Source organism: Solanum verrucosum, unplaced genomic scaffold (assembly GCF_900185275.1).
Source record: "Solanum verrucosum unplaced genomic scaffold, falcon-dt-bn FXZP01000103.1, whole genome shotgun sequence".
NCBI classification, from domain to species: Eukaryota; Viridiplantae; Streptophyta; class Magnoliopsida; order Solanales; family Solanaceae; genus Solanum; species Solanum verrucosum.
Window position 1 is genome coordinate 5,232,024 of NW_026020048.1, and position 24,126 is coordinate 5,256,149.

The 24,126-nt window shown below is 32.1% G+C and overlaps 3 protein-coding genes across 4 annotated transcripts in view; 1 reads left to right on the top strand and 2 right to left on the bottom strand.

Annotated features, from left to right (window-relative positions):
• Nucleotides 1-24,126, bottom strand: part of LOC125822796 (catalase isozyme 2) — a 184,115-nt gene that overhangs the window by 100,260 nt on the left and 59,729 nt on the right. The window lies entirely within an intron of this gene.
• On the bottom strand, nt 583-7,317 carry LOC125822811 (serine acetyltransferase 2-like). Its single transcript, XM_049502271.1, has 10 exons — nt 6,971-7,317; nt 5,401-5,598; nt 5,249-5,308; nt 4,711-4,806; nt 4,576-4,600; nt 4,305-4,399; nt 2,403-2,569; nt 2,230-2,303; nt 1,265-1,324; nt 583-922 (listed from the first exon to the last, which is right to left on the bottom strand). Exons 1-10 carry the CDS (start codon nt 7,229-7,231, stop codon nt 888-890), a joined length of 1,071 nt encoding a protein of 356 aa, XP_049358228.1. The 5' UTR covers nt 7,232-7,317; the 3' UTR covers nt 583-887.
• On the top strand, nt 17,859-23,833 carry LOC125822810 (isocitrate dehydrogenase [NAD] regulatory subunit 1, mitochondrial-like). Of its 2 annotated transcripts, none has more exons than XM_049502269.1 (4): nt 17,859-18,567; nt 19,741-19,980; nt 21,388-21,466; nt 23,302-23,833. In XM_049502269.1, exons 1-4 carry the CDS (start codon nt 18,088-18,090, stop codon nt 23,574-23,576), a joined length of 1,074 nt encoding a protein of 357 aa, XP_049358226.1. In that variant the 5' UTR covers nt 17,859-18,087; the 3' UTR covers nt 23,577-23,833. The 2 variants fall into 2 exon arrangements, with proteins under 2 accessions (XP_049358226.1, XP_049358227.1); XM_049502270.1 differs by lacking the exon at nt 23,302-23,833 and adding an exon at nt 22,786-23,209 and having other exon boundaries at nt 17,927-18,567.

Sequence of the window (24,126 nt, forward strand, 5' to 3'; positions counted from 1 at the left end):
ATTGTTCATGTTTCGCACCGTCAGAAAAGAAAACAATGAATATCCTATATATAACATGTTATGAATTAGATCAACATAATTAAATTACTATTTGTAAATTATTATAATACCATAAATATGTAAATTAATATTTGTATAAAATTAATTGTTTGAATGTTAGGATATTGATTATCTTGACTAATTTTATTTTATTTTTGGTTAAATGATTAATGAGGGAAATTCTTTATACTTTCTTTTGAATATTTTTATTTCGTATGATCTAAAAGTTGCTACACTGAATTATTATGAAATTCTTGCAAAGAAATATAATTGTCAGCAAATCAAACTTGTATTATGGCAAATTTCTCAAAAAACTCAATAAGTAGCCCTAAGAATATATTCATATCATAAAAAAAATATATAAAAAAAAGGAACTCTATTATGCCTCTTATTCTTTTTCTTTTCTATTTCGATGGCAACATGAAACATGGTAATAAATTTCTCTCAAGTACTTTCACCGACTCATATATATGAAGATATTAATGGAATATGAAATATAAACTATTAATAATTTAATCTATTATTACATTAATAATATAACCAATATTGCTGAATCCAGTCAACATTAATAAACAGTATGTTCCAATATTTCGTTATAGCATTAATTCAAACAAATATACAAAGTGACAAATCTGCTGGAGAAAGAAATACATAATTTAGAACGGCACACATTACATGGCATTACACGTCGATTGAATGATGATCAATCTTTAAAGGAGAAGGAGCTTTATTTTTTCTATTTTAAGAAATCCTATAGTAGTATTAAAGATGGTGAAAATACTAAAATCATTTTCACACATTGAAGTGAATTGGGGTTAATAGTCAAATGAAGATGTGCTTCATTAATCTCATGTTGAGCCATCGTCCTTTGAAGCAACCGCTCCTGCCAAGAAGAGATGCATAGAAGAGTTATGTGATGCTACTACTACAACAAAAACTTGAGCCTGCTAAAAGTGGCAAGTAAAACTTTTTCAAACAGATTCGACTACTAGAGTTTGGAAACAGCAAAAGATACTATAGGATATACTTCAGAAGTACCCCTATTTGGAATATTTATAACATCTTTATCATTGATTTGGATGTGGCAAAGAGGATATAGCTAGCTTCCAGGCAGAAGTTGCTGTAAGGGCAAAGCTCAAGTTCAACTGGATCACTCTTGGTTTGTTCCAAACTAAGGCAAATATATCCCTACTTTAAACAACATACTGGCATAATGAAATCTCACCATTGGATCTTGCTTCCTTGCAGCTAATGGCTACTTGTTTAAAGAACGCCTTGCTGGCATCTGCAATATGACAATGGAATGCAATGAGCAGTTAACTTCTAAGCAAAGGGTAAGAAGAAGACAATAAAAGTTTCCTGTTGGTAGGTAGCTCATGAGCAATCACTGTAAACTACAAAGGAATGTTTCAGTATAACACGAGTAAGTATGAGCCATCAGGATATTAGACTGGTGATATTTCAGGGGTCTAATAAGTCAACGCTTCCTAATTCAAAGAAATTAGAAACAATTCTAGCGAGAAAGTCTTCTCATTATGACTCTTACTTCAACTTTATCAAACATCATCATAATTTGATAGAGTACAGAAGAACACTGATCATGACAGGTCCATGACCTTCCGTTTTCTTTACATTTCTAATTGTATTACACCTTCACGTTTCTGTTTAAAGTTTCCATCTAGGATATCGTTTGTTTTAATTCATGGCACCTTCTGGCTTCACTCATATTATGACTATCTCTGTGTTTTAATAGTAAAAAGGATAACATCAATCTGCTCAATAAATACTTAGAGACCCTCTCTCTCATTTCCAAACCTATTGTGCCACTTACTTAAACCCTAGGGTAGGGATTAAATGTTGAATCTCTTTTCTCCCCCTTATTGTTTCCCATATTCATGTAGACAAGCATATGTTTTTAAAACAAAGCAACTCCAATCAGATATTCCAGGAAAACCTCTAGAGTCGGAATTCCCCCTTTTACCATCCTCCAAGACCCAAACAACCTAATAAAGAAGATCCATCATATTGTTCCTCTTATTCCTCAAGTAAATAGTACAAAAGAGTTAACTCTTGCAAGAGAGGACAGATACATGCATATGTGGCATATATATCATAACAAAACTAACCGCAGTAGAGCGAGTTACGAGAGAAAAGAGTATACTGCTACTAAAGCAAATATCTTTGACATACCATGCTTCATAGTTAAAGATGGATCTTGATCATCTACATAACCAATCACCTTTGCTGGTATTCCTGTCACCATACTGTAAAACCAAAGGACGGCACATTGCAACCAGTATATCAATGTTTTATCAGAACTACTTTACAGATAAACCAGAAATATAAGATATATAATACTCAACCTGTGGGGAGGAACATCCTTCATCACAAGGGAACCAGCACCAACCATTGCACCTTCCCCTATTTTTATATTTCCAAGTATAGTTGCACTAGCTCCAATAAGTGCACCTTGACCTATTTTGGGATGCCTATCACCAATTTCTTTCCCAGTTCCTCCTAAGGTTACACCCTGTGCAAAATATATTCAGGTGAAAAAAAGAGTACTAAACAGAATTTTTACCGACAAGCATCTCCACAAAAATGAATCTACAGACATGATGAGGAGAATAAATAATAAGTTATGCTGTGTTAATACAAATACAAAAGGAAGAGCGTGGGTATCTGCAGTCTACTCATAACCCACTCAGCAGCTGGGAGGCAATAAATGAGCTTCCTAATAGGATTCGGAAATTGAAAGTTTAAGCTGGTCAGAGCACGGGTTCACAGGGATGGACTGTCTACTTATTACCTGCTCAGTACCTGGGAGCCAATAAATGGGCTTCATTATACGATACAGGGTTCGAAAGTTTAAGTTTGTCCACTGACAAGTATAATAACTCTTCCCTAAATTGGCCGAGGCAAATAAAATGCTACTAATCCCTCCCAATTTTTATTAGCTTTGACTTTGTGCACTTAAATATACGAGTTGTTTAGTATTTTGTTGCAAGGACATGTGAGCTGTATTTTGAGTTTAGTGTTACAGAAGAATAAGATGGAAGAATACTGATGAGTGTAGCAAACATCCAAACTTTTTGTTGCGCAAAGTTTATTAATTTCCCATTTAAGAAAAGTGGACACAGCTTTGAGACCGACCAAAGCGGAGATTTAGACTATCTTCAGGATAGAGGCAGTATGAACTTTCCCATGAGATTCAAGTTTCCCAGCTTATATAAGCACAGATTGATGATATTCAAGGTGATGGAATGGATTCTTTAGGTAATAGATGCTTAAGGAATCCATTTCCTTTCACATAGAAGGATTCCCGCTAGTTGCCACCTCAAGACATCACTAGAAATCACTACACAAAAACAATACTATTGCCCTCATATGAAGAATTTTTTGACCGGATTCCACTCATGTCCACAAATACGTTTCTGTTCTGGTGGGTGTGGGTGTATGAACTGATTCTTGTACTATCTATACTCTCTGCATCACATGCCACATAGATTAGATGGTATACCCTACCTGCTACAATAAATTCAAGCAAAAGAATCCACACTCATGAACTGGCAGAGCTCTGGAGGGGGGGAGGGGGGGGTGACTTATGTAGGAACAGAAGTCGAGGAAAATATTGCTAAAATGATTTTTAGGATTTATCGTTGGGAGGAGAGGGTAGGGGGCTCTAGAGTAATTTTTAAAGGGTTTTTCAAAAAATTTAAGACATAAAAGGATAAACGATTGAAAAGTGACAGATGACGAACTGAATTTTTACTTGTAAAATTTAAAATTATAGATTAAACTTAAAACACAGTCCACTCATTGAAAGGTACTCCTGAACATCCACTCGGATTCAATCAATCGCTTAAGAGGGCTAGGGAACCATTGCTGAGAAGCTCCAAAGGAAAAGGATCTAGTTGTGCAACATCTTTACCAGCCTTTACAATAGCAGAATTTGCTATCATTTTTTGGTTAATGAAAAAAAAAAATACTAATACAAGACAATGAAAACTTTTGATCAATGATTTGTTAACATTGTATGCTCAAAGAACTCTAATAAATGTTGTCAGGCATATAAATACTTGTATTTTACCATAGCCACGATACTCAAATATCTGTTAAATCTTTTAATATGAAGGCAAAGTGAATAAGCAAAACGAAGCAAAAGCTTAATTACCTTATCTCCCCCAATCAGATAATCTACAGTGCAGGAAATTGGTATTAAATGACACATCAACACCCAACATAGAGGAATCGACATAACTCACCTGCATAAGTGAAACTCTATTCCCTATGACGGCAGTTTCACCAATTACAACACCAGTCGCATGATCCAGAAGAATTCCCTCTCCAATTTGGGCAGCTGTTTTATAGGCAAAAACAGGTATAACCTAGTCATAATTATCGATGCAGGTCCACTAATAAGATAATTCACTGGTAGTTTTAGCAAAGGTAATTTGTGACAATAAAATTGACAGGAATCGAACAGAAGCCATTTCTTTTGGTGCAGATGGAGGGGTGGAGAAACTGAATGATTACCTGGATGTATATCAACCCCAAAAACCTGTATTGAAGTGACAGTTTTAAATCACAATGAAGTAACATAGAGCAATAGGTCCAGTGCTAATGAAAATGACAATGATGGCGATCACCAAGTAGAGGATATAAGATTACCTCACTAACTCGACTTTGTAACGCCAATGCCAAGACTTTGCGCCCTTGATTCCATAGCGTATGTGCAACTCGATGTGTTTGTAAAGCATGATAACCCTAAACAGATTAGTTTTGATATCAGGATTTTGACAATTTGAAATCAAATATCAGAAAAGCAAAATCCTCAGTAGATTGAGAACCACAATTCTCTTGTTTTGTGTTCCTCTCTCTATAAATCAACTAAAAGGCGGTGATAAAGAAACACTGATATGAAGCCTGGAGGGTATTAAGATAAGAAACGGACTTGCAAAAAGATAGTTTGCCTTGCTATAATTTAGGAGAACGTAAACATAGTGAGGCTCCTTTACAAGTTCATTGGATTTAGCATTTTAATTGTTAGCATCTAGAAAAGAAGTTGATGTAACTGTAAGGAAATGTTCAACAAACTGGAGGGGAAATAAAATTAGGTCCCGATGAGGGAAAGACATAGGAACAAATAAAATAAAAATACTAACAATAATCATCTAAATAGAATTAAAAATAAATAAAAGGACAGCACCTTAAGGTACAAAAGAGCAGAACAGTATGACAAACATGAAGGATCTCTATCTTTACATGCCTGTCAAGGATGAGGGACAAAAGGAACTGTTAGTACTTGTCAAAAAGTACAAAGATAGAATATATTTGAGATTCATGGAATCCCGAGTGCACCTGTAAATCAAGTCGAATGGAGCATTGAATGCACCGATTGTGCATTATTACATCAGAAAATATGTCCATTAATTGAGTTGCCAAAAGTGTAGGATTTTGCAGACGATTGGAAAGAACAAAGCTCAATGCCCGTTCCAAACAATCATGAGTCAAAATACTCGCGTACAAGAAGCTGCTTAATATTGGCTCCTTCTCTGCCTGGATCTCATAATAGAAACAACATTAAATGGTACCACAAAACTATCAGCTAAACACATTTTCAAAATCTATACAAAACTAACAAATTGAGAGAATCCAGCTACCTAAATTTACATAGTAGATTTCAGATCTTTATTATACATGTTCTCTTGATGATGGATAGCTGAAAACAATTGTTACATTAACTACCATCAAATTGTTACATTAACTCCACTATCAAACTATCAAATGTGTTAAATGAACTCCACCATCAAACTATCAAATTTTTTACATGAACTCCACCATCAAACTGTCAAATTTGTGATATTAACTCCACCATCAAACTATCAATTTTTTAACATGAACTCCACCATCAAACTGTCAAATTTGTGATATTAACTCCACCATCAAATTGTTACATTAACTCCATTATTAAACTATCAAATTTTTTACATGAACTCCACCATCAACAACAAAACAACAACATACCCAGTGAAATCCCACTAGGTGGGGTCTGGGGAGGGTAGAGTGTACGCAGACCTTACCACTACCTCGTGGAGGTAGAGAGGCTGTTTCCGGGAGACCCTCAGCTCAAACTATCATGAACTCCACCATCAAACTATCAAATTTGTGATATTAACTCCATCATCAAATTGTTGCATTAACTCCACTATCAAACTACCAAATTTGTTACATTAACTCCACTATGAAAGCTTACAAACACCGGATACTGGAAAAACATCCATTTGATCTAAGACAAACAATAGAGTATTAGAACTTGGGTTTGATTGATATCCACCACTGGAATTAATCTATCAGGTCATGACTAAAAAGCTATGTTGCTCAAACTCTTAAAAATAGAGTCGAATGTGTGTCAGATCCTTCAAAAGTCTATGTAGACACAGTGTTGCAGAATTTTCGGAGGGTCCTAACAACATAGCTTAAAAGTAAGTTCCAAGTAACTATCTATAGCATATGTGAATAGGTAACTTGGAAACAAGGATAAGTAACTTGCTTCAACCGATTAAACTATTACTCCAATATACTAATTTTAAGTCTTTAGCAACTATACCACTAACATAAATCCAACCCCAAGAAAGACTATTACCAAAAGAAACGAAGAAAAAAAAACTTCACATAGAAAGAGATAGAAATGAAAACAACTGGTTCTTTGTTAACTTGAATGAAACAGTTCTCTTGTGGTCAAATTATGTGTAAAGCAGGCTCAAATCCCAATGAAATCGTGATTTCTTTTCATCTGTTTAAACTTTACTTGCACGTGTCTTGATTCTTGTGAAAGCATTAAAACAGCTGGGTGCACACAAGTTGGTCAATACACGGTGGTTAAAAAACTAAAGTGTAAAGATAGAATCTTTATGAAGAAAAAACAGACCTCAAGCTTAGCTTCAAGCTTAACAGCATCCCAAATAGGGTCACCAAGAGTAGAAGCGGTGTTAGCGACAGAGACGATCAAGTTCGGGTCGGGTTCCGAAACGCCAACAGCGTAAACAGGGAAAACTTTTTCTAAACGGTATTCGGGCATGCCGGCGGAATTGGGTCCGATTATTTGTGGATCTTCCACCTGCAAGGTGGTGGTGGTGCGCATTTGAGAAAGAGCGAACCAATTATCCTCGCTCAAACAAGAACAAGCCATTTTAAGATTTACTCTTTTCAGAGTTTTGATATACTTACTCTATATAAGGAAGAGCGTAGTTTTAGGGTTCCATTATAGGGTGCATGCAATTCTGAAGCGTTGAGAGAGAGAGAGAGAAAGAAAGAAGATGAAGAATATGATGATGGTGATACACACTAAACACTATACTATGTATTTTGGGGTTTGAAACTTTTCCTTTTTTTGCTTTTATCTTTTAGGTTTTGGTGTGGTTGATTTAGAAAGACGTAAATCTGCGGTGTTTTCGACCATACGAATTTTATTTTTAGTCTTCTTTTGGTTTCCTAGGTGTGTGTAATTATACAGTATTATCTAATAAAGATGTGAACAATTTAACTGCCATATAGACTATAATAGTCGGTTTTTTTTTATACATTTCAAATATATAATAATTTTTTTATTAACTCTTTGATTTTAACTTTTGATATGAGATAATTGGTATATTCAAAAGTATTGTTTATTTTTTATATTTTGTATTAACTCAAAATCTAACAAACAAATTAAAATGAAAGGATAATAAATTATTGTTCACATATATATGAAAATATTAATGTTTAATTACTTATTTAATTAGTATACATAAAATTAATGGAAAGAATCATTTTTTTAATATTAAAAAACATAATAAGAAATAATTTAAATTAAAATCTCCAAAGATATTCATCTTTAACTAATTAAGATTTAAAGAAAGTTTATAAATTCATAACTAGTTACATTCTCACTATCCTACAAATTATATATCTAACCCTAGGACTTTTTCTCGTGACCAAGTTCAATTAAATAAATAGATGTATCGTTTTGGTTTTTTGAAGAAGTTGATTTTCATCGTCAAAAACTAAAAAAAGTTTCAAGCGCCAAGTAATTAAATAGTAGGAGCTCCTTTTGAAAATTCCTATTAACTTGTTTTGTTAAGCCTTTTTTTAAAAGTTAATTTTCTTATCTGGTTAATATTTCTTGTTTGATGGAAAAAATATATTATTGTAATTCGCTATGCAAATTTCAATCTCTTTATAGTAATACAACTTTTGAATTATTCATCCAAACTTTCAGGATGGATATCTATTACAGCTTTCTCTTGAATTATTCAAAAAAATTGATCTTAGACTTGTTATTAAGTAGTATCCTTAAATGAAGAAAAACTTTTTTATTTATTTTGAAAATGTAACGACCTAACAAAGTTCTTATATGTAGAAGATAATGTTTGAATCAGATTTTTTATTAAAATATAATTAAAAAAATGAAAAAGTAAACATACGAACTAATAAAAATGATTCAATATATATATTATATTTGCAATGATTAATGTTGGATGGTGGAGCCATGAGAACTGATTTGAGAAGTAATCAAATACAATTATTAAATAATTACCACTATTAAATAAGTATTAAAATCTCACTAACAAGACAAAACGTTTAGGAAATTGATGATACCCTTGTTAAAGTATACTGGGCACTCGTTAGGGGAGTATTATTAATGTACGTGGACGTTTATACGACTAGATACAAATGAACATGGCCTTATTCTATTGTCCCTTCGTGCCATCACGTGTGCCACCAATGACCCTGCCAAAAGTCCTTTTAGTAGGGACTCTTTCATCTTTTCATATCATCATCCTTAGGAATACCAAAACATCTAGTGGAGTTTAGAGAGAGGGATGCTCCTTCAGTAATCACATATCTCGAGTTTATACGATAGAAATTTAATATATTCAGACTTCAGAATACTAAATGAAAAACGAAATTAAAAAACATAAGAATTTACTAGCATTTCTAAAAACAAACTAGCCTCTTTTTCACTATGGCACTTCTATCTAAATTTACATGAGTATATTTTTTAATCAAATTAAAAAAAAAAAATGATATAACCTTTTTATATTGGGACGTGTTTGGTAGGAATAAAACAACATTTTTTCATTTCTTTTTATGTTTGAAGGATCAATAAAATTTAAAAATACTTAAAAAAAAAAACAAATTTATGACTTTTTTTTTGTAGTAAAAATAGAAAAATTATAAATTGTCTCTTATCCACTCCCAACACCACCTTCCACCCCTCACTCAATAGTATTTATTTCAATTATATAAAATATTCTTGACATAACAATTTTTATTTGCTTACTTGCCAATCGTCAGAAAACCAAAAAAAAGAGACTTGACTAAATCCCAACTTATATTTCCGTACCAAATATATCCTTTAGTAATAATATTTTATTTACTGACTCTTACTAAAATGATTTATAATGACATAAATATGTACTAATCACTTATTTTTTAGATTATATATTTGAATAACTTTTGTACTTTTTATTTTTTATATTTTATGTCAATCAAATATTGTTACATAAATTAAGACGAAGAGAGTATGTGTCTTTCACTTTCATTCAAAATTGACATATATTTCTTTGTTTAGAAATAAGTTAATTATAATTTTATTTCTTCCTTTTACGTCATGATTCCTTTTTTTCCCCTAAGATTATAATTAAGTTTCAATAATTTAATCTTAAACTACATGCCTAAATTAACAAGTTAAAACAAAACAATATTTGTTTAATTGTAAACTTTTAAGAAGTCTTCAGCCTACTTTTAGCATTGTTAGACTAAAATTGTAACTTCACTATGCTAATCATTGTTGCCTTAATCTGTGTGTCATTTCTAAAGTGGACAACTAAATAGGGACGAAGGGAGTATCTATCACTTCAAGAATTAAACATTATCACGTAACCGCCTTAATATAAAACCATTTTCTTAATTTGTCCGTTAGTTATAATTGTTCCCTAATATTCAATTCACAAATTGACATAAAGAATCCCCCATCATTTCTCTATCACGTCAAACTACAATTTCTAATCAATTTTAATTTGTTACTATGCTCCGTTTGGACACACACAATTATTATTATTATTTTGTTTAAAAAGGTTTCATTTTTTATTTATCTCTTTCCATTATTTGAAAGGATAATGAATATATTAATGAGAATGATTACGGTAGAATCTTGTCATAAGGACAGCGATAGGTCGATTTCAAAAATAAATGTAAAAGAGTGGGAGTTTAATTTTTTTTTGATAGATATTAATTAAGGAGAAATTATTAGAATACACTATTTAACAATATATGTATATACTTTTTTTTTTTTTTTTTTACAAAACTAGATTTTTAATTACAAACATGACGTGATATTTAATTTTTGATTTCTTTTATATATATTTTAGGATCCGATAGGGAGGTTATGTGCTAAATTTATGGGACTCAATTTGAACTACACGACTTTTTATAGTTATTTTTTTGAGTTATGATTGGATACTTTCTTTAATAAAGACTTTTTTTTTTCTTTCTCTTATTCCCTTTTCAAGGAAGATCATTTAATTGGTTTTCATCAACTACATCGATAGTTTCTAGGATGAAGAATGTATTATTCGATAATTTCTTGTCAACAAGCTTGGTTTGTTTTATTTTTTTATTTTTTTTTCAGAATCATCTCTAATTAGAGGAAATATTTCTTGGTGTAAAAAAATCCATATAGATTATACCTCCTAGAAAGAGTCCTCGCTTAAGACAATCTACTACCAACATCAACAACCTCATTGTTTGTTCAAGACCAAACTTTGAATTGATTGTTTTTCTTCTGTCATCGGTAGATTTGAAAGAGGTCAATCATCTAGAAGTGAATTTTCTTAAGTTGTTACCAATAATACATCAAAAAGAAAGAATATAGAGAACAACATTGGTGTAAACTCTATCATTGTCACACTCAAATCGTTAAAAAGAAAGAGATTACAATTGTGGAGTATCATGTTGATAATGATTTTGAGGATGAGATTTCAATTTCAAGAAAAGTCCGATTGAACAATGCCTCCAAAGAAAAATATAAAGGAACAATACATCTGGCAATATAAAACGTGTTTTTGAATATGTTTTGGATATATATATAGTTGGATAACTATTTAATTTGGTATTTGATGCATTTTTTTTTTTATATAGTTTTGTGATTTATTGATACAAATTTGATAAAATATTGTGTTTTGTTATGGTATACCATTATCATTGTAGAAGTTAAATATTTAGGTACTTGATTTCTGTTAGTATTATACAGCTAGCTCCATAGTGATCCTCCTAGTAAGGGACTAAAGTAGACTACACTATAATGTTAACTATACAAAACAAAATCGACATATACCATATATTCTATCAATTTTATACCATATATCATATCAACAGGGAATCATATAATACACCAATTTTCTTAAAACAAATACTATACTATATATACACCATATAATATGTACCATAACAATATTGTATCATATAATATACCAACTTTCATTGAAACAAATACTACCATTTATACAACATACAATGTAGTAGTAACTTATACCATAAATCATTTTATATATATAATATATATAGTATCCCTTTCCACCAACAAATACTACCATTTGAGGTAATTAGAGAGAGAAGCATTAACTAATAATTGACAGATATTTGTGAAAGGTAAATAATAAAATGGAGTAAATTAAGGAATTCAAGTCTTATTTATGGTAGAATCATGCGTTGATTATTTGTTAATATACTGATTTTTTATTTTATTTTTTGTTTTGTTCTATTTTGTAAATTCTATTGCTATGTTAGTGAAAAGTCAAACTATTGTTATATCAGAGTTATTTAGGTGCTTAAATAGTATGTTTAGGTTTTTCATTAATATACACTTAAAATTGTCGTTCCTACTAAAAATAGAAGGGAAAATTGTACATAATAACAAACTATTAATTCAAATTAAATGGTATAACCACACTTTGATTTAATTGTGCCCTATAACAAACTGTTTGTCAGTCGCCTCTCTCCCTCAAACTCTCGCTCGCCACTCTCCCTCTGCTGCTCGCTCTCTATGTCGCTCGCCTCTCTCGCTTTATACAAACAGAAATGTATAAATTGTGTTTTTGTTTGTATAAAGCGAGAGAAAATTGTATATACACATGCAAATACATATATCTTTGTCCTATACACTTATAATTATACAATACAAATATTCCTCTGTCCAGTTCTCTTTTGCCTTTCTCTCTTTTTCGCTTTATACAAACACAGATTATACAAAATACAATGTATAATTTATGTTTGTATAAAGCAAGAGAGAGAACGATATTTGATATACAAACGTTTTATTTCGATTCAATTGTATACAAATTCAAATTTTATACAGATATACAATCACATAAAATTAAATTGAGGGACTCTCAACAATTTATACAAACGAGAAGCTAACAACGATTTATACAAATGGTCTGCCAGCGAAATTATACAAATCTGAAGAGGAGCCAACGAATTATACAATTGCTTCTTTTGTATATATGTATAGCGAAATAGCCTAGTCATAGCATGTTTGCTATGGAGCACAATTATGCAAACTTTGCTATAGCATACAAATATAAATTTTGTGTTTGCTATATGTGAAAGTTGCTCAAAATTAAATGAATGGTGGTTATAGTTTAGTGCGTAAGATTTTTTATTCATTTTTTCTGATTAAAAAAATGAACTTTTATATCAAGTGGAATAAAAAAAGTCATATCATTAGGGATAAAATTTAAATGCTAACTTTAATAGTTTTTAAATAAATAAATATATTATGACATACTAAGAAAAAAAGTATGTCAGGTGAAATGAGACAAAAAAACATTTTATTTCCTTTTCTGGCAAAAATTATAAGCAAAACAAATTTAAATCTTGAAATAGAATTGATCCAAAACGTTTTCAACTTGTTTTGATTTAGAAAACAAAGGTAACTAAATTATTGTGCCTGGTTTTAAAAAGAAGCAATTGAAGAAATGATTATTCTAGAACATTAGAAAGGTAATTGAGCTGGCTAAAATACACAGAATCATATAATATGTAAAAATAAAATAAAATAGAATAAAAAGAAAATCACAAGGAGACATATATAGTCCAAAAAATGTTGGAATATTCGCCCTTTCTTGATAAAAAGAGAGTAAACTAATGGAGATTCATAGCCATAAGACTTGGCTTGAAAATTGCCTTTAACATGACAATAACTTTCCTTTTAATTTGTAGCAAAATTTATGTCATAGAAAACAACAAACATATTATTTTTTTAACGTTATATACATATCATTTTAACCAATGTGGGGAATTGGACTTGACTATTGTTTCGATGAAGTTTTTCTTTAATATGTGTTTAGATTGTTCTATAATTCTAATATTCATCTTGAAGATGAACATTATTTTTTACATTCAACAAGTGTTGAACAGATCAAGCGTATTGTACCTGCATCCCAGATAGAGGCAAATTTACAATTTAAATTTTATGAATTATGGATAGTAGAATAACCACTTCATGTGATAATAATTAACTGAGTTCAAAAGTTAATAATCTATATATATAATAAAGCTAGATGTACGAGAGGTGATGTAGCATGCTTGCCAAGAATGACATTTATCTTTTTTCAATTTTTTACATTTATATAATTTATTTAAAAACCTACAAATTATATCTTAATTACATTAATTTAGAAAGCTCAAAAGTCATTATCATCAATTTAATGAATCTTTTTATTTCTAATTAAACCAAATAATTAATACATTTTACCTTTTACATCCGTTTTGCTCTTTTTTTCCTTTCATGGCCGTGAACATTGAACAATAACTGTAATCTAATTAAATTGAGCAATTAATACATTCAATGTCTATGTTTCTTTATGTTCTTTCATATTCCTTATTTATCTTTATATTGTCAATTTATTTGTGATTGTGAAGCTTCACTTTTGCAGGTTGTTGGGTTTATGCCTAAAGGCTGAAAGGTCTAATTTTACACACACAAAAAGTCAAAAATTGTGTGACATGTATGGTAAGTTGTTTAAATATATTCTTTATATTTTTTTAATATTATTTTATACTAAATTGAGGTAGGATTATGTGTTATCAAATAGAGAACTCAAAGGAATAATATCGATTTTTTACTTCGCAGATTTACAGTATTTTATTTTTAATTTGCATCTTCATAATTTATCTTGAGAAATTTACGTGTTATTAGATATTCTATTTTGATAAAATTTATTTGTATGTGTTATATTTTTTTAGGATATTTAAATGGATTCATTTTTACGGTCAAATTAAGGTATGTATTGTTTTGGTTGAGATCTACTTTAGAATCTCTTTATTAATTCTTACTCAACATTTGATAAATCTTGATATATTGTGTTATTCATCTACATCAAGGAATCTCATATATTGTTTTAAGAGCAACTTTCACATATAGCAAACACAAAATTTATATTTGTATGCTATAGCAAAGTTTGCATAATTGTGCTCCATAGCAAACATGCTATGACTAGGCTATTTCGCTATACATATATACAAAAGAAGCAATTGTATAATTCGTTGGCTCCTCTTCAGATTTGTATAATTTCGCTGGCAGGCCATTTGTATAAATCGTTGTTAGCTTCTCGTTTGTATAAATTGTTGAGAGTCCCTCAATTTAATTTTATGTGATTGTATATCTGTATAAAATTTGAATTTGTATACAATTGAATCGAAATAAAACGTTTGTATATCAAATATCGTTCTCTCTCTTGCTTTATACAAACATAAATTATACATTGTATTTTGTATAATCTGTGTTTGTATAAAGCGAAAAAGAGAGAAAGGCAAAAGAGAATTGGACAGAGGAATATTTGTATTGTATAATTATAAGTGTATAGGACAAAGATATATGTATTTGCATGTGTATATACAATTTTCTCTCGCTTTATACAAACAAAAACACAATTTATACATTTCTGTTTGTATAAAGCGAGAGAGGCGAGCGACATAGAGAGCGAGCAGCAGAGGGAGAGTGGCGAGCGAGAGTTTGAGGGAGAGAGGCGACTGACAAACAGTTTGTTATAGGGCACAATTAAATCAAAGCGTGGTTATACCATTTAATTTGAATTAATAGTTTGTTATTATGTACAATTTTCCCTTCTTTTAATTTACTAAATAATTGATGTATTTTTTTGGTTGAGAACTACTTTAGAATCTCTTTATTAATATTTCGTACTCAACATTTGATAAATTTTGATATTGTGTTATATCATCTACATCAAGGAGTCTCATATATTCTACCTATAATATCTACCTCAATGTTGAATTCTAAAGTAATTATTACTTCCGTTCACTTTACTTATCATATTTTACTTTTTTATGGTTAATTTAACTATTTTTTACGCTGAATTGAATTAGATTAATTCACTATTTTAAAATTTAAATTTAAATATTTTGAAATCTGTATGAAAAATATTATAAGATTCAATGTTTCTCATATTAATATAATAAAAAAAATACATATTAAATATAAGTGAAAGTTCATATAATTTGACTCTCGAAAAACAAAATATGCGAAACAAAATTAAATGGAGAATGTATATACTCTACAAATTCATAAACAGTTTTCTACTTCTTAATTGACACTGTAATTTTGGAAGCTATTTTTATGTTTCATTGATTTAAAAATAGAGGCAAAGTTTAACTTTTTTATTACAAATAATCATTGCAGTGAAGTTGAAATTCATACATATTTTGCAACTTTTTTTTATTGCACCTATCAATGATCAATCAAACATGAGTAACAATATATACTACATTAAAAGGAACATGAGCATATGATAAATCAATTAAAAGAGAGAGAGAGGATGAAGAGGCTACCACCCTAAAGAACACAAGCTCCAAATACATATAACGATTGTCAAATTAAATAGTTTTAAAATTTTAGTAAAATAATTTATAATATTTTTTGGTTTGTTTAAAAAATAGTATAATGATGTTTTTCTCCAAATTTCTTATGATTCATTTAGTCTCAATGTTCGGAAAATCGATATAGACAATGAACTTTGTGGTTCTTTTTTTTAAAATAAGTATATCTATATATGCATTTATGGTTCTTTTTCTTTAAAAAAAATAGGTTTCAAAAAGATTATATATATATATGCTCAAAACATATACAAAATTTCTTGAAATTCTTTTCTTTCTTTACTTCCTATTAAGAAAAATAATTGTTTTTTTTCTTCACTTATAAGTACACTACACGAGTATTTATAGAAGATTAAAAACTTTTAAGTGATAAAAAAATTATAGAAGAATATATAAATTAAAGATCTTTTTAAAAAATAATTGAATTGGAAGATCGAATTGCGCGCCAATTCTATTGAAAATAGTTTTTAAACACAAACTTAATTTTTTTTTTGGAGGGGGACTGGTAGGGGGTGGGGCGGGTGGGGGGGCTGGGTAGGAGGTCGGGGGGGGGGTCGAGGGTAGGGTGAAAAAATGAAATTTTGAAGTTGAAAATATTTTTTAATAACAAACTTAAATTTTGAAGTTGGAAGAGAGTTTTGGAAAATGTTTTCCTTAAGTTTTGAAGGGAAGTCATTTCCTTAAATTTGAGGAAAATGAGTTGATTTGGAAAACATTTAACCCAACCAAACATGAGAAAATTGGAAAACATTTTTCGAAAAATATTTTCCTTCATACCAAACACATCCCTAATCTTCTAACTTCGCCTCTGAATTATCAGACATTGATTTTCAATCACATTAGTGTTTTTTTTTTCTTCAATTGAGTTGTACATTATTGTTCATTTAACATATTATTGGCAAATATATGGTGTCCGAAGCGTCAACGTTGCTAAAAAAGTTGTTCTTTGGGCCGTGAATCTAATGGGTCAAGCAAAAGGTTTTGTGACCCAACTAGCAGGGGCAATTAACGCTCAATCAACAACTACTTTTTCATCAAAGAAACTCAATTTACTAGCTCTACTTAATTTTAAGATGTAGTCACTCTAAATCATAATCAAATCAAAAGTTGAGAGATAGATTTTAACTTTTTTTTGAACATATATAGTCGATAATTCACGCTGGAGTGTTATTAATGTCAAAGAGCAAATACAGAACTATATGAAAGAATATGAACATACAAAAAATGTAACGGAAGATACATTTGAACAATTTCAAATACTATATTGATAAATTTGAACTTTCCTAAATAAATGGCAGTGATATATATTACATTTGGTTGTTAAACAATTAAGTACTTGTTTCATTTTAATTTATATGAAATGTTTTAATGGTGCATGATTTTTTATTTTTTATTTTTAAAAAAACTTGTGATCCACCCCTTCATTTCATATTAAGTGAATTTTTGAAGGTTTTTTTTCATTGTTCAAAATAATTAAATTGTTCAAAGTTTAAAATGAATGTGATTTTTTTCCATATTTACCCTTTCTTCTAATGAAGTTTTATATTTTTTAGGAGTTGCAAAGTTATATTTATGATTTCACAAAGGATAGTAATAAAAAATATGATTTAAATTATGTTCTCGAATGTTCAAATTACTTAATGTCCTAATTTTATGTGACACATTTTAAATTTCCGGAATTGAATGATTTCATTTTAATTGTGGCTTAAGACATAAAAAAATCATTCTTTTGAGAGGAAATTTATATATTTTAAAATTATAAAAAAAATACTATAAATCATAATAATTAATAATTTAAATATTTTTAAAAGTATAATATATATATATATAATTTAGGATTTTTTAAAAAAAATTTAAATGTAGAAATCGGAAGTCCATGAACCATGAGTACATGAGGTGGGTGTTTGGTCAGAAGAATCAGATGAACCAGCTATTCTTCAGCGGTTCACGCAAAATGTGGCGCGCATTGCTACCATACCACTCTCGTTCACTTGCTTTTCTTCTTCTCCTTTTTCCTTCGCCTACTACGACTCTCTTCCCTGCCCTTTCATGGCGACTTAAAGCCATTATCAATCTGAAGAATTCAACTCAAATCAAAATCAAATAGCTATGGCTCGGAAATCCTTTCCTATCCTAAAACAACTCATCCAACAATCGACCAATCGTTGTTTCACCTCTAGCGCTTCGCCGCGAGCCGTCACGCTGATCCCAGGCGATGGCGTTGGTCCACTGGTAACCGATTCAGTCGAACAAGTGATGCAGGCGATGAAGGCACCTGTTTACTTTGAGCGATACGAAGTGCGTGGTGATATGAAGTGTATACCGAAGGAAGTAATTGATTCGATTAAGAAGAATAAGGTTTGTCTGAAAGGAGGGTTAAAAACTCCGGTTGGCGGAGGTGTTAGTTCGCTAAATGTGCAAATGAGGAAAGAGCTTGATTTGTACGCTTCCATTGTGCATTGTTTTACTCTGCCAGGGTTGCCTACGCGGCATGAAGATGTGGATATTGTTGTGATTAGGGAGAACACTGAGGGAGAGTATGCTGGCCTTGAGCACGAGGTTGTTCCTGGTGTCGTTGAGAGCCTTAAGGTACTGCAATTTTCATTTTGAGACCTTTGTTATTTTAGTATGTGAGGTGAGTCTGTTAGATTCATAATCTTTTGCTTAATTCTGCCTTTGTGGAAACTTTCCCCGTATTGAATTTAAATTTTGGTGAATATTGAATGTGTTAAGAAAATGACAACCTAGGAAGCTGTCCAAAAGACCTCTCTTAATAGGCATGTGTGTTTAGCTAAGACAAACACAAGGATGCCAAAATACCTAGAGTCATGCTGGTACAACTTTAGGTGTTTTTCAGGAGTCTTTATTGACTATTGCAATGAAATGGGTCCAGATGGTTCGGATGGATTATATAGCCAACTCATGTTAGTATGGGATTGGGCATAGTTCTTGTTGTTGTATCCAACTTTACTGTATCTAAAAAATGGGATCATTTACCTTTTAAAGTAGGATTGGACGTGTAGATGGCTCTCATGTACATTTGGGTACTCTCAAATTGCTAAAAGGATGCAACTATGTGGTGTTCCAAATGTGCACTTATCCTTGAAGATTTAGATCATAGTCATGTTTAGCCCCTTTGTTGGGTAGTGTGCACAAGGTCCTATGTATGACAGTAAGGGGCACAACAAAGCACTGATTCCTTAATAGGTTAGTATGGCTGCTATGGCAGGCCCCATGTTGGGCACAGTGCACATTGTTTGATTAAATAGGGAGTACCTTTTGCGCTCCATCCTTCTGCTGGAGAGTGCAATTTTTCAGAAGCATTGCATATCTTCTTCATTTTATGTATCCTTGACATTATTACCATTTATAGAATACGCTTGATAGATGATGTAATCTCGAGTGAAGTGTACGGATTGTCAGTTGCAGTTGAACCTGTTTGATCCTGGTTTGTGCGTGAGGAAGAATTGCACAGTTAGAGCTTATCTTTACCTGGTCACAACGTTAGAGAAATGGGCCAGCTTAGCAAGATGGACATGTGCTATTTTCTTTATAAAATTCTTTCTTTTGTAACATTACCAATTTCGGCGTATGTGGTTTAATGATATTCTTATTATGCTCGTTTCTTGACTCTTCTAAGAAAAGGAGTTGTTTTTTCTCTTCACCAATTTTCCTTTGTGGTTCTTATTATATCGAATCGTCTGTAAAGTTTTCCTGTTCCACAACTTGCTTTATCCTATACTTTCATGTTTTCCTTTCCAGGTGATAACAAAATATTGCTCAGAACGAATAGCAAAATTTGCGTTTGAGTATGCTGATGTGAACAAAAGAAAGAAGGTCACAGCTGTGCACAAAGCCAACATTATGAAACTTGCAGATGGTCTATTCTTAGAATCCTGTAGGGAAATTGCAGCTAAATATCCAGAAATACAGTATGAGGAGATTATTGTGGATAATTGCTGCATGCAACTTGTCTCAAGGCCAGAGCAATTTGATGTCATGGTATGGGGATATGCTTCCTTGTCTTTTCTCTTTACTAAGTCCTTAAATTCTAGCTTCCTTTATACATCTGATATCTAATGGTGTCAGATAAGTGTATCACAAAATGAAGTCTAATGGTGAGTGCTATCAATCTTGTGTAGTCATTGAGGAGAGGATGGGCATACTGAGAGCTTGTCCTGTCTGTTGTTTGTGTGTAGTTGGATAATTAGCTTGACTTTTGAAGTTCAAGAATTCCTTGAAGATGCTATGAGACTAGTTCATATGGTACTTGGCTATGGATTAACGACACACAAATGATATTGGAAACTGTATCTTCACAGAGTTCCTTACGTATTCAAAGGGCCTACCCTTGGCAGGGTGTCTCTAGCATCTACTTTGACCTTTTATTTTGTGTTCTTACTGGTAATGGTCGAGACAAGTGATGTGATGAAATAACAAAGTCCAAATGACAATGTCAGCAAAAATATTAAAAGTCTTTTTCCTTCTCCTTCTACAACTTGGATAATCTTGCACCTGGGATTTCCGAGCGTCCTCTTTGATTCTCTTGTAAATAATATGGATCAGCGAGCTTGACTACAACAACACACCCAATGTAGTCCCACAAAGTAGGGTCTGGGGAGGGGAGGGTAGAGTGTACGCAAACCTTACCCCTACCTTAGCGGTAGAGAGGGTGTTCCCTATAGACCCGCAGCTCAAGCAAAAACAAATCAAATCAATCCATAAAAAATAAGCAATGGATATGAAAGTATAACAAAGCATGCTGAACAGTAAAATACAACAAAATAATACAATAATCGAAGTGTAAGAAACTATTAGTATGAATCAGTGAGCTTGATTGGTGGGAAAAAATGCTTGCCTCACTCAGTGCAACTTAAGAGAAAGGGGATTATGGAATGGTATCCCGGCAGCTATTTGGTGGACTACCCAGAGAGAGAGGATATTTTTTAACACAAACAAGAGAATGTACATAGTCTTAAATTTAAATGTATACTTTTGCCTTCTTTTTGGATAACATGGCAAATATAAATGTTACTCAGAATGTGGGGCCGTGCATTACCTTTTTTAACTCCTTACACACTCTGTTTTAACTGACCGAAGCTTGTAACTGGTTCAATGCTCCAGCATGCCCTTGTTGCTTGTCATACATCTATAAAAGCTTACCTTATGAAAAATAGGATATCACTGAGAAAGTATGGATGGAAAAACATTTAAGATTAGCTAAGGCAGGTATCTCCCCCATGTCTTTCTCATGGTGAGTTTTGTAGATTAAGAGTCATCAGCTTTCCTGCATCGGTCCAGAAGCAAGCTTTAGTGTTTTATTCTGCCTCTTTTTATTAACGTCTTTCCTCATTTTGATACATCGCTGATAAGCTTGTTGCTGAAGTACAACAAATTGCAATTATGTAGGTGACTCCCAACCTCTATGGAAATTTGATTGCAAATACGGCTGCTGGCATAGCTGGTGGCACAGGAGTCATGCCAGGAGGTAAAATTTTCTGATATATATATATATATATATATTGAATTATTTACATCTCTCTATTATGCTAAGTTGTTGACTTTGGCTGGCATTAGCTGTCTTTTTTTGGTCTATAGATGACTATTTGATCTTAAGATTTTCACTAAGTTAAGATACGTCTAGTATGTAGCTCACATTTCATCAAACATAATTCTGGTGATCAAAACCTGTTAAACTTTCTGGCTGCTAAATGAACAAACTCCTTTGTAGTTTGATTTCTTGGTAGCTTAAGTCTAGCTATACTGCAATAAGAATGGAAAATTGATCCAATAAACTCTCTAAATGGATAGAAGAATCATATCTTACAGAACTTGAGGTACTTGAAAAGAAAAAGAAATACAGTGGATGGGCACATCATCTGTTGGACTTCAGTATAACCTGATTGACATTAGATCTGGGAAATCAAGGCAGAGGTAGTGGAAATCGTTGCAGATTGAGATTACAACTATAGCTACCACTTACTCGGTGTGTTCTCATTTGATTAGTGCTAGGCAAAAGGAGGCCGGACACAGTCATGCCATAGGTTAAGCAGACTCAGACTGCGAAGACATAACCTAACTACAGAAAATTCAACGGTCAAGAGTATCAGATTTAGACAACCTTATGCACATTAGGTTAGAACAGAGAAGTCTTTTGCAGAGGTTGATTATCTAAGGGCTAGAAAATAGCTGAAGTCATACAAAATTTAGTAGAGGAGGATAACAGAATTTCAATATAAGAAATTTGGTACACTAGGGATTAGGTCATCGTAGCAAATGTTTAATTTGAAAACCGGAGCTCACATAACCTAGGTCTCTCATTTGTTGGAGGTTTAGAGAAGGCTCAGAACATGGGTAACTAAGGTGAACGACACATATTCACTGTGGATAGTATTAGCATTATCTGCATAGTGTCTTGTCCTCCAATTTCTGTTACTACCTGTTTTTTCTTGTGCCTCAGTTTTCACATTATTTTGTTCTTTTTTTGCGGTTGTTAAATGCTATATAATGCTTTCATTATTATTTGCTATGTCTTTTTTACTTTGTATTTTCTCTTCGATACTTCTTTGATATGCATTCCTTGAGTCAAGGATATTTCGGAAACAACCTCTCTACCTCCATGAGGTAGGGGGTAAGGTCTGCATATACTTTACCCTCCCCAAACCCCACTAGTGGGATTTCACTACTGCAGCTCAATTACCTTGTTCAGTGTTGCATTTTCTCTTCATTTTTCTTTTGGATGTATCTTTATGTTTTTCCAAACTTCTCTGTTGGCTTACTCAGTTAGCATGTCCAATATAAATGCAGCTGGTCAATTATTTTTGTGGTTTCAATATCTCTTGAAAGGACTTTGTAAGTTCCAACTTTCCATTGGGGCTGGTGCGGGTGAACAATTGTGATGCTTGACGTCAAGCCTCTACATCGCTTCTTTCCCCCCTCCTCCGTGACTGTGAGTAGAAGTGTTGATAAAGAAGCTTCCAGTATAATGATATCCATTTGATTATGAGATGTTCACTGGTTGGTTCCTGAATTGGTTAATGCCCTTTTGCTTATAGGGGACAGCTCAGACTAGTTGCTAATACTTAACAAAATGCAGTAGAACCCTTTTTGTGAGTGCTTGCTACTTCTCGCGAGACATCACCACTATGCTCATCAGTACTTGTTCACACTTTATTTGTTGGAAGAAAGATTAAATGCCTCGTCCTTCTCTATTCTACAGATCATTTATAGTGTTTCTCAGGGAACAATTAGAATATTCTCAACGTTTCCTCCTCAAGAATTAGGCAATGTATGAGACATAATGTAGGACTGTTGTTTTCTCAGGTAATGTTGGCGCCGATCAAGCAGTTTTTGAGCAAGGTGCTTCAGCTGGGAATGTCGGCAACGAAAAGATATTGAAGCTTAAGAAAGCAAATCCAGTGGCACTTCTTCTGTCGTCAGCAATGATGCTGAGACATCTTGAATTTCCGTCATTTGCTGATCGTTTAGAAACTGCTGTAAGACATGTAATAGAAGAGGGAAAATTCAGGACAAAGGATGTTGGAGGGGATAGCACCACCCAAGAAGTTGTTGATGCAATTATAGCTGCTTTAGACTAATCGGCAATGACACTCGTCAAGTTTTTAGGAGAATTATTCACTGTCCAGAGATCTACTTGGCCTTTTTTTTTGCACAGCTGCAATTTTGTTTTAACTTTCTGAGAATATTTGCTGCTACTATTCTAATTATCTTTGTCATTGGTTAATAATTCAAAATGGATGCATGACTGCTGTCCCTGCCCTGTGCATAAGAACCTGTAAAAGATCACTTTTTGCTTTGTCCATATTACTTGAAGGAATTTTGCTTCGTGGTGATATATTGTGACCTATTTTTTTGTGTTTAATTTCTCTGATCTTTGATATTTTAATTTTTTATTTCTGTGTGAGTAGTGGTAACACATGCCCTCTTCTTCTTCATTTTGTATTTATTTGAGATAGGGGTGTTCATGGTTTGGATAAAAACTGATCCAAACCGAAAAACCAAACCAAACTGATTAAATGAACCGATTTAATTTGGGTTTTGGTTTGGTTTGGCTTTAGATTGTTAAGAACCGATAGTATTTGATTTGGTTATGGTTTTGCTCAAAAAAACCCGAAGAAATAACCGAAC

Excerpts from the sequence above, each read along its gene's own strand:
- LOC125822811 (XM_049502271.1), bottom strand. The coding sequence starts at position 7,231 with ATGGCTTGTTCTTGTTTGAGCGAGGATAATTGGTTCGCTCTTTCTCAA. Across the intron at positions 5,599-6,970 it reads AGCTTGAAGCTAAGCTTGAG|GCAGAGAAGGAGCCAATATT; the intron begins GTCTGTTTTTTC and ends TATGAGATCCAG. Across the intron at positions 2,570-4,304 it reads ATAGAGTTTCACTTATGCAG|GGTGTAACCTTAGGAGGAAC; the intron begins GTGAGTTATGTC and ends TATTTTGCACAG.
- LOC125822810 (XM_049502269.1), top strand. The coding sequence starts at position 18,088 with ATGGCTCGGAAATCCTTTCCTATCCTAAAACAACTCATCCAACAATCG. Across the intron at positions 18,568-19,740 it reads GTGTCGTTGAGAGCCTTAAG|GTGATAACAAAATATTGCTC; the intron begins GTACTGCAATTT and ends TTTCCTTTCCAG. Across the intron at positions 21,467-23,301 it reads CACAGGAGTCATGCCAGGAG|GTAATGTTGGCGCCGATCAA; the intron begins GTAAAATTTTCT and ends TTGTTTTCTCAG.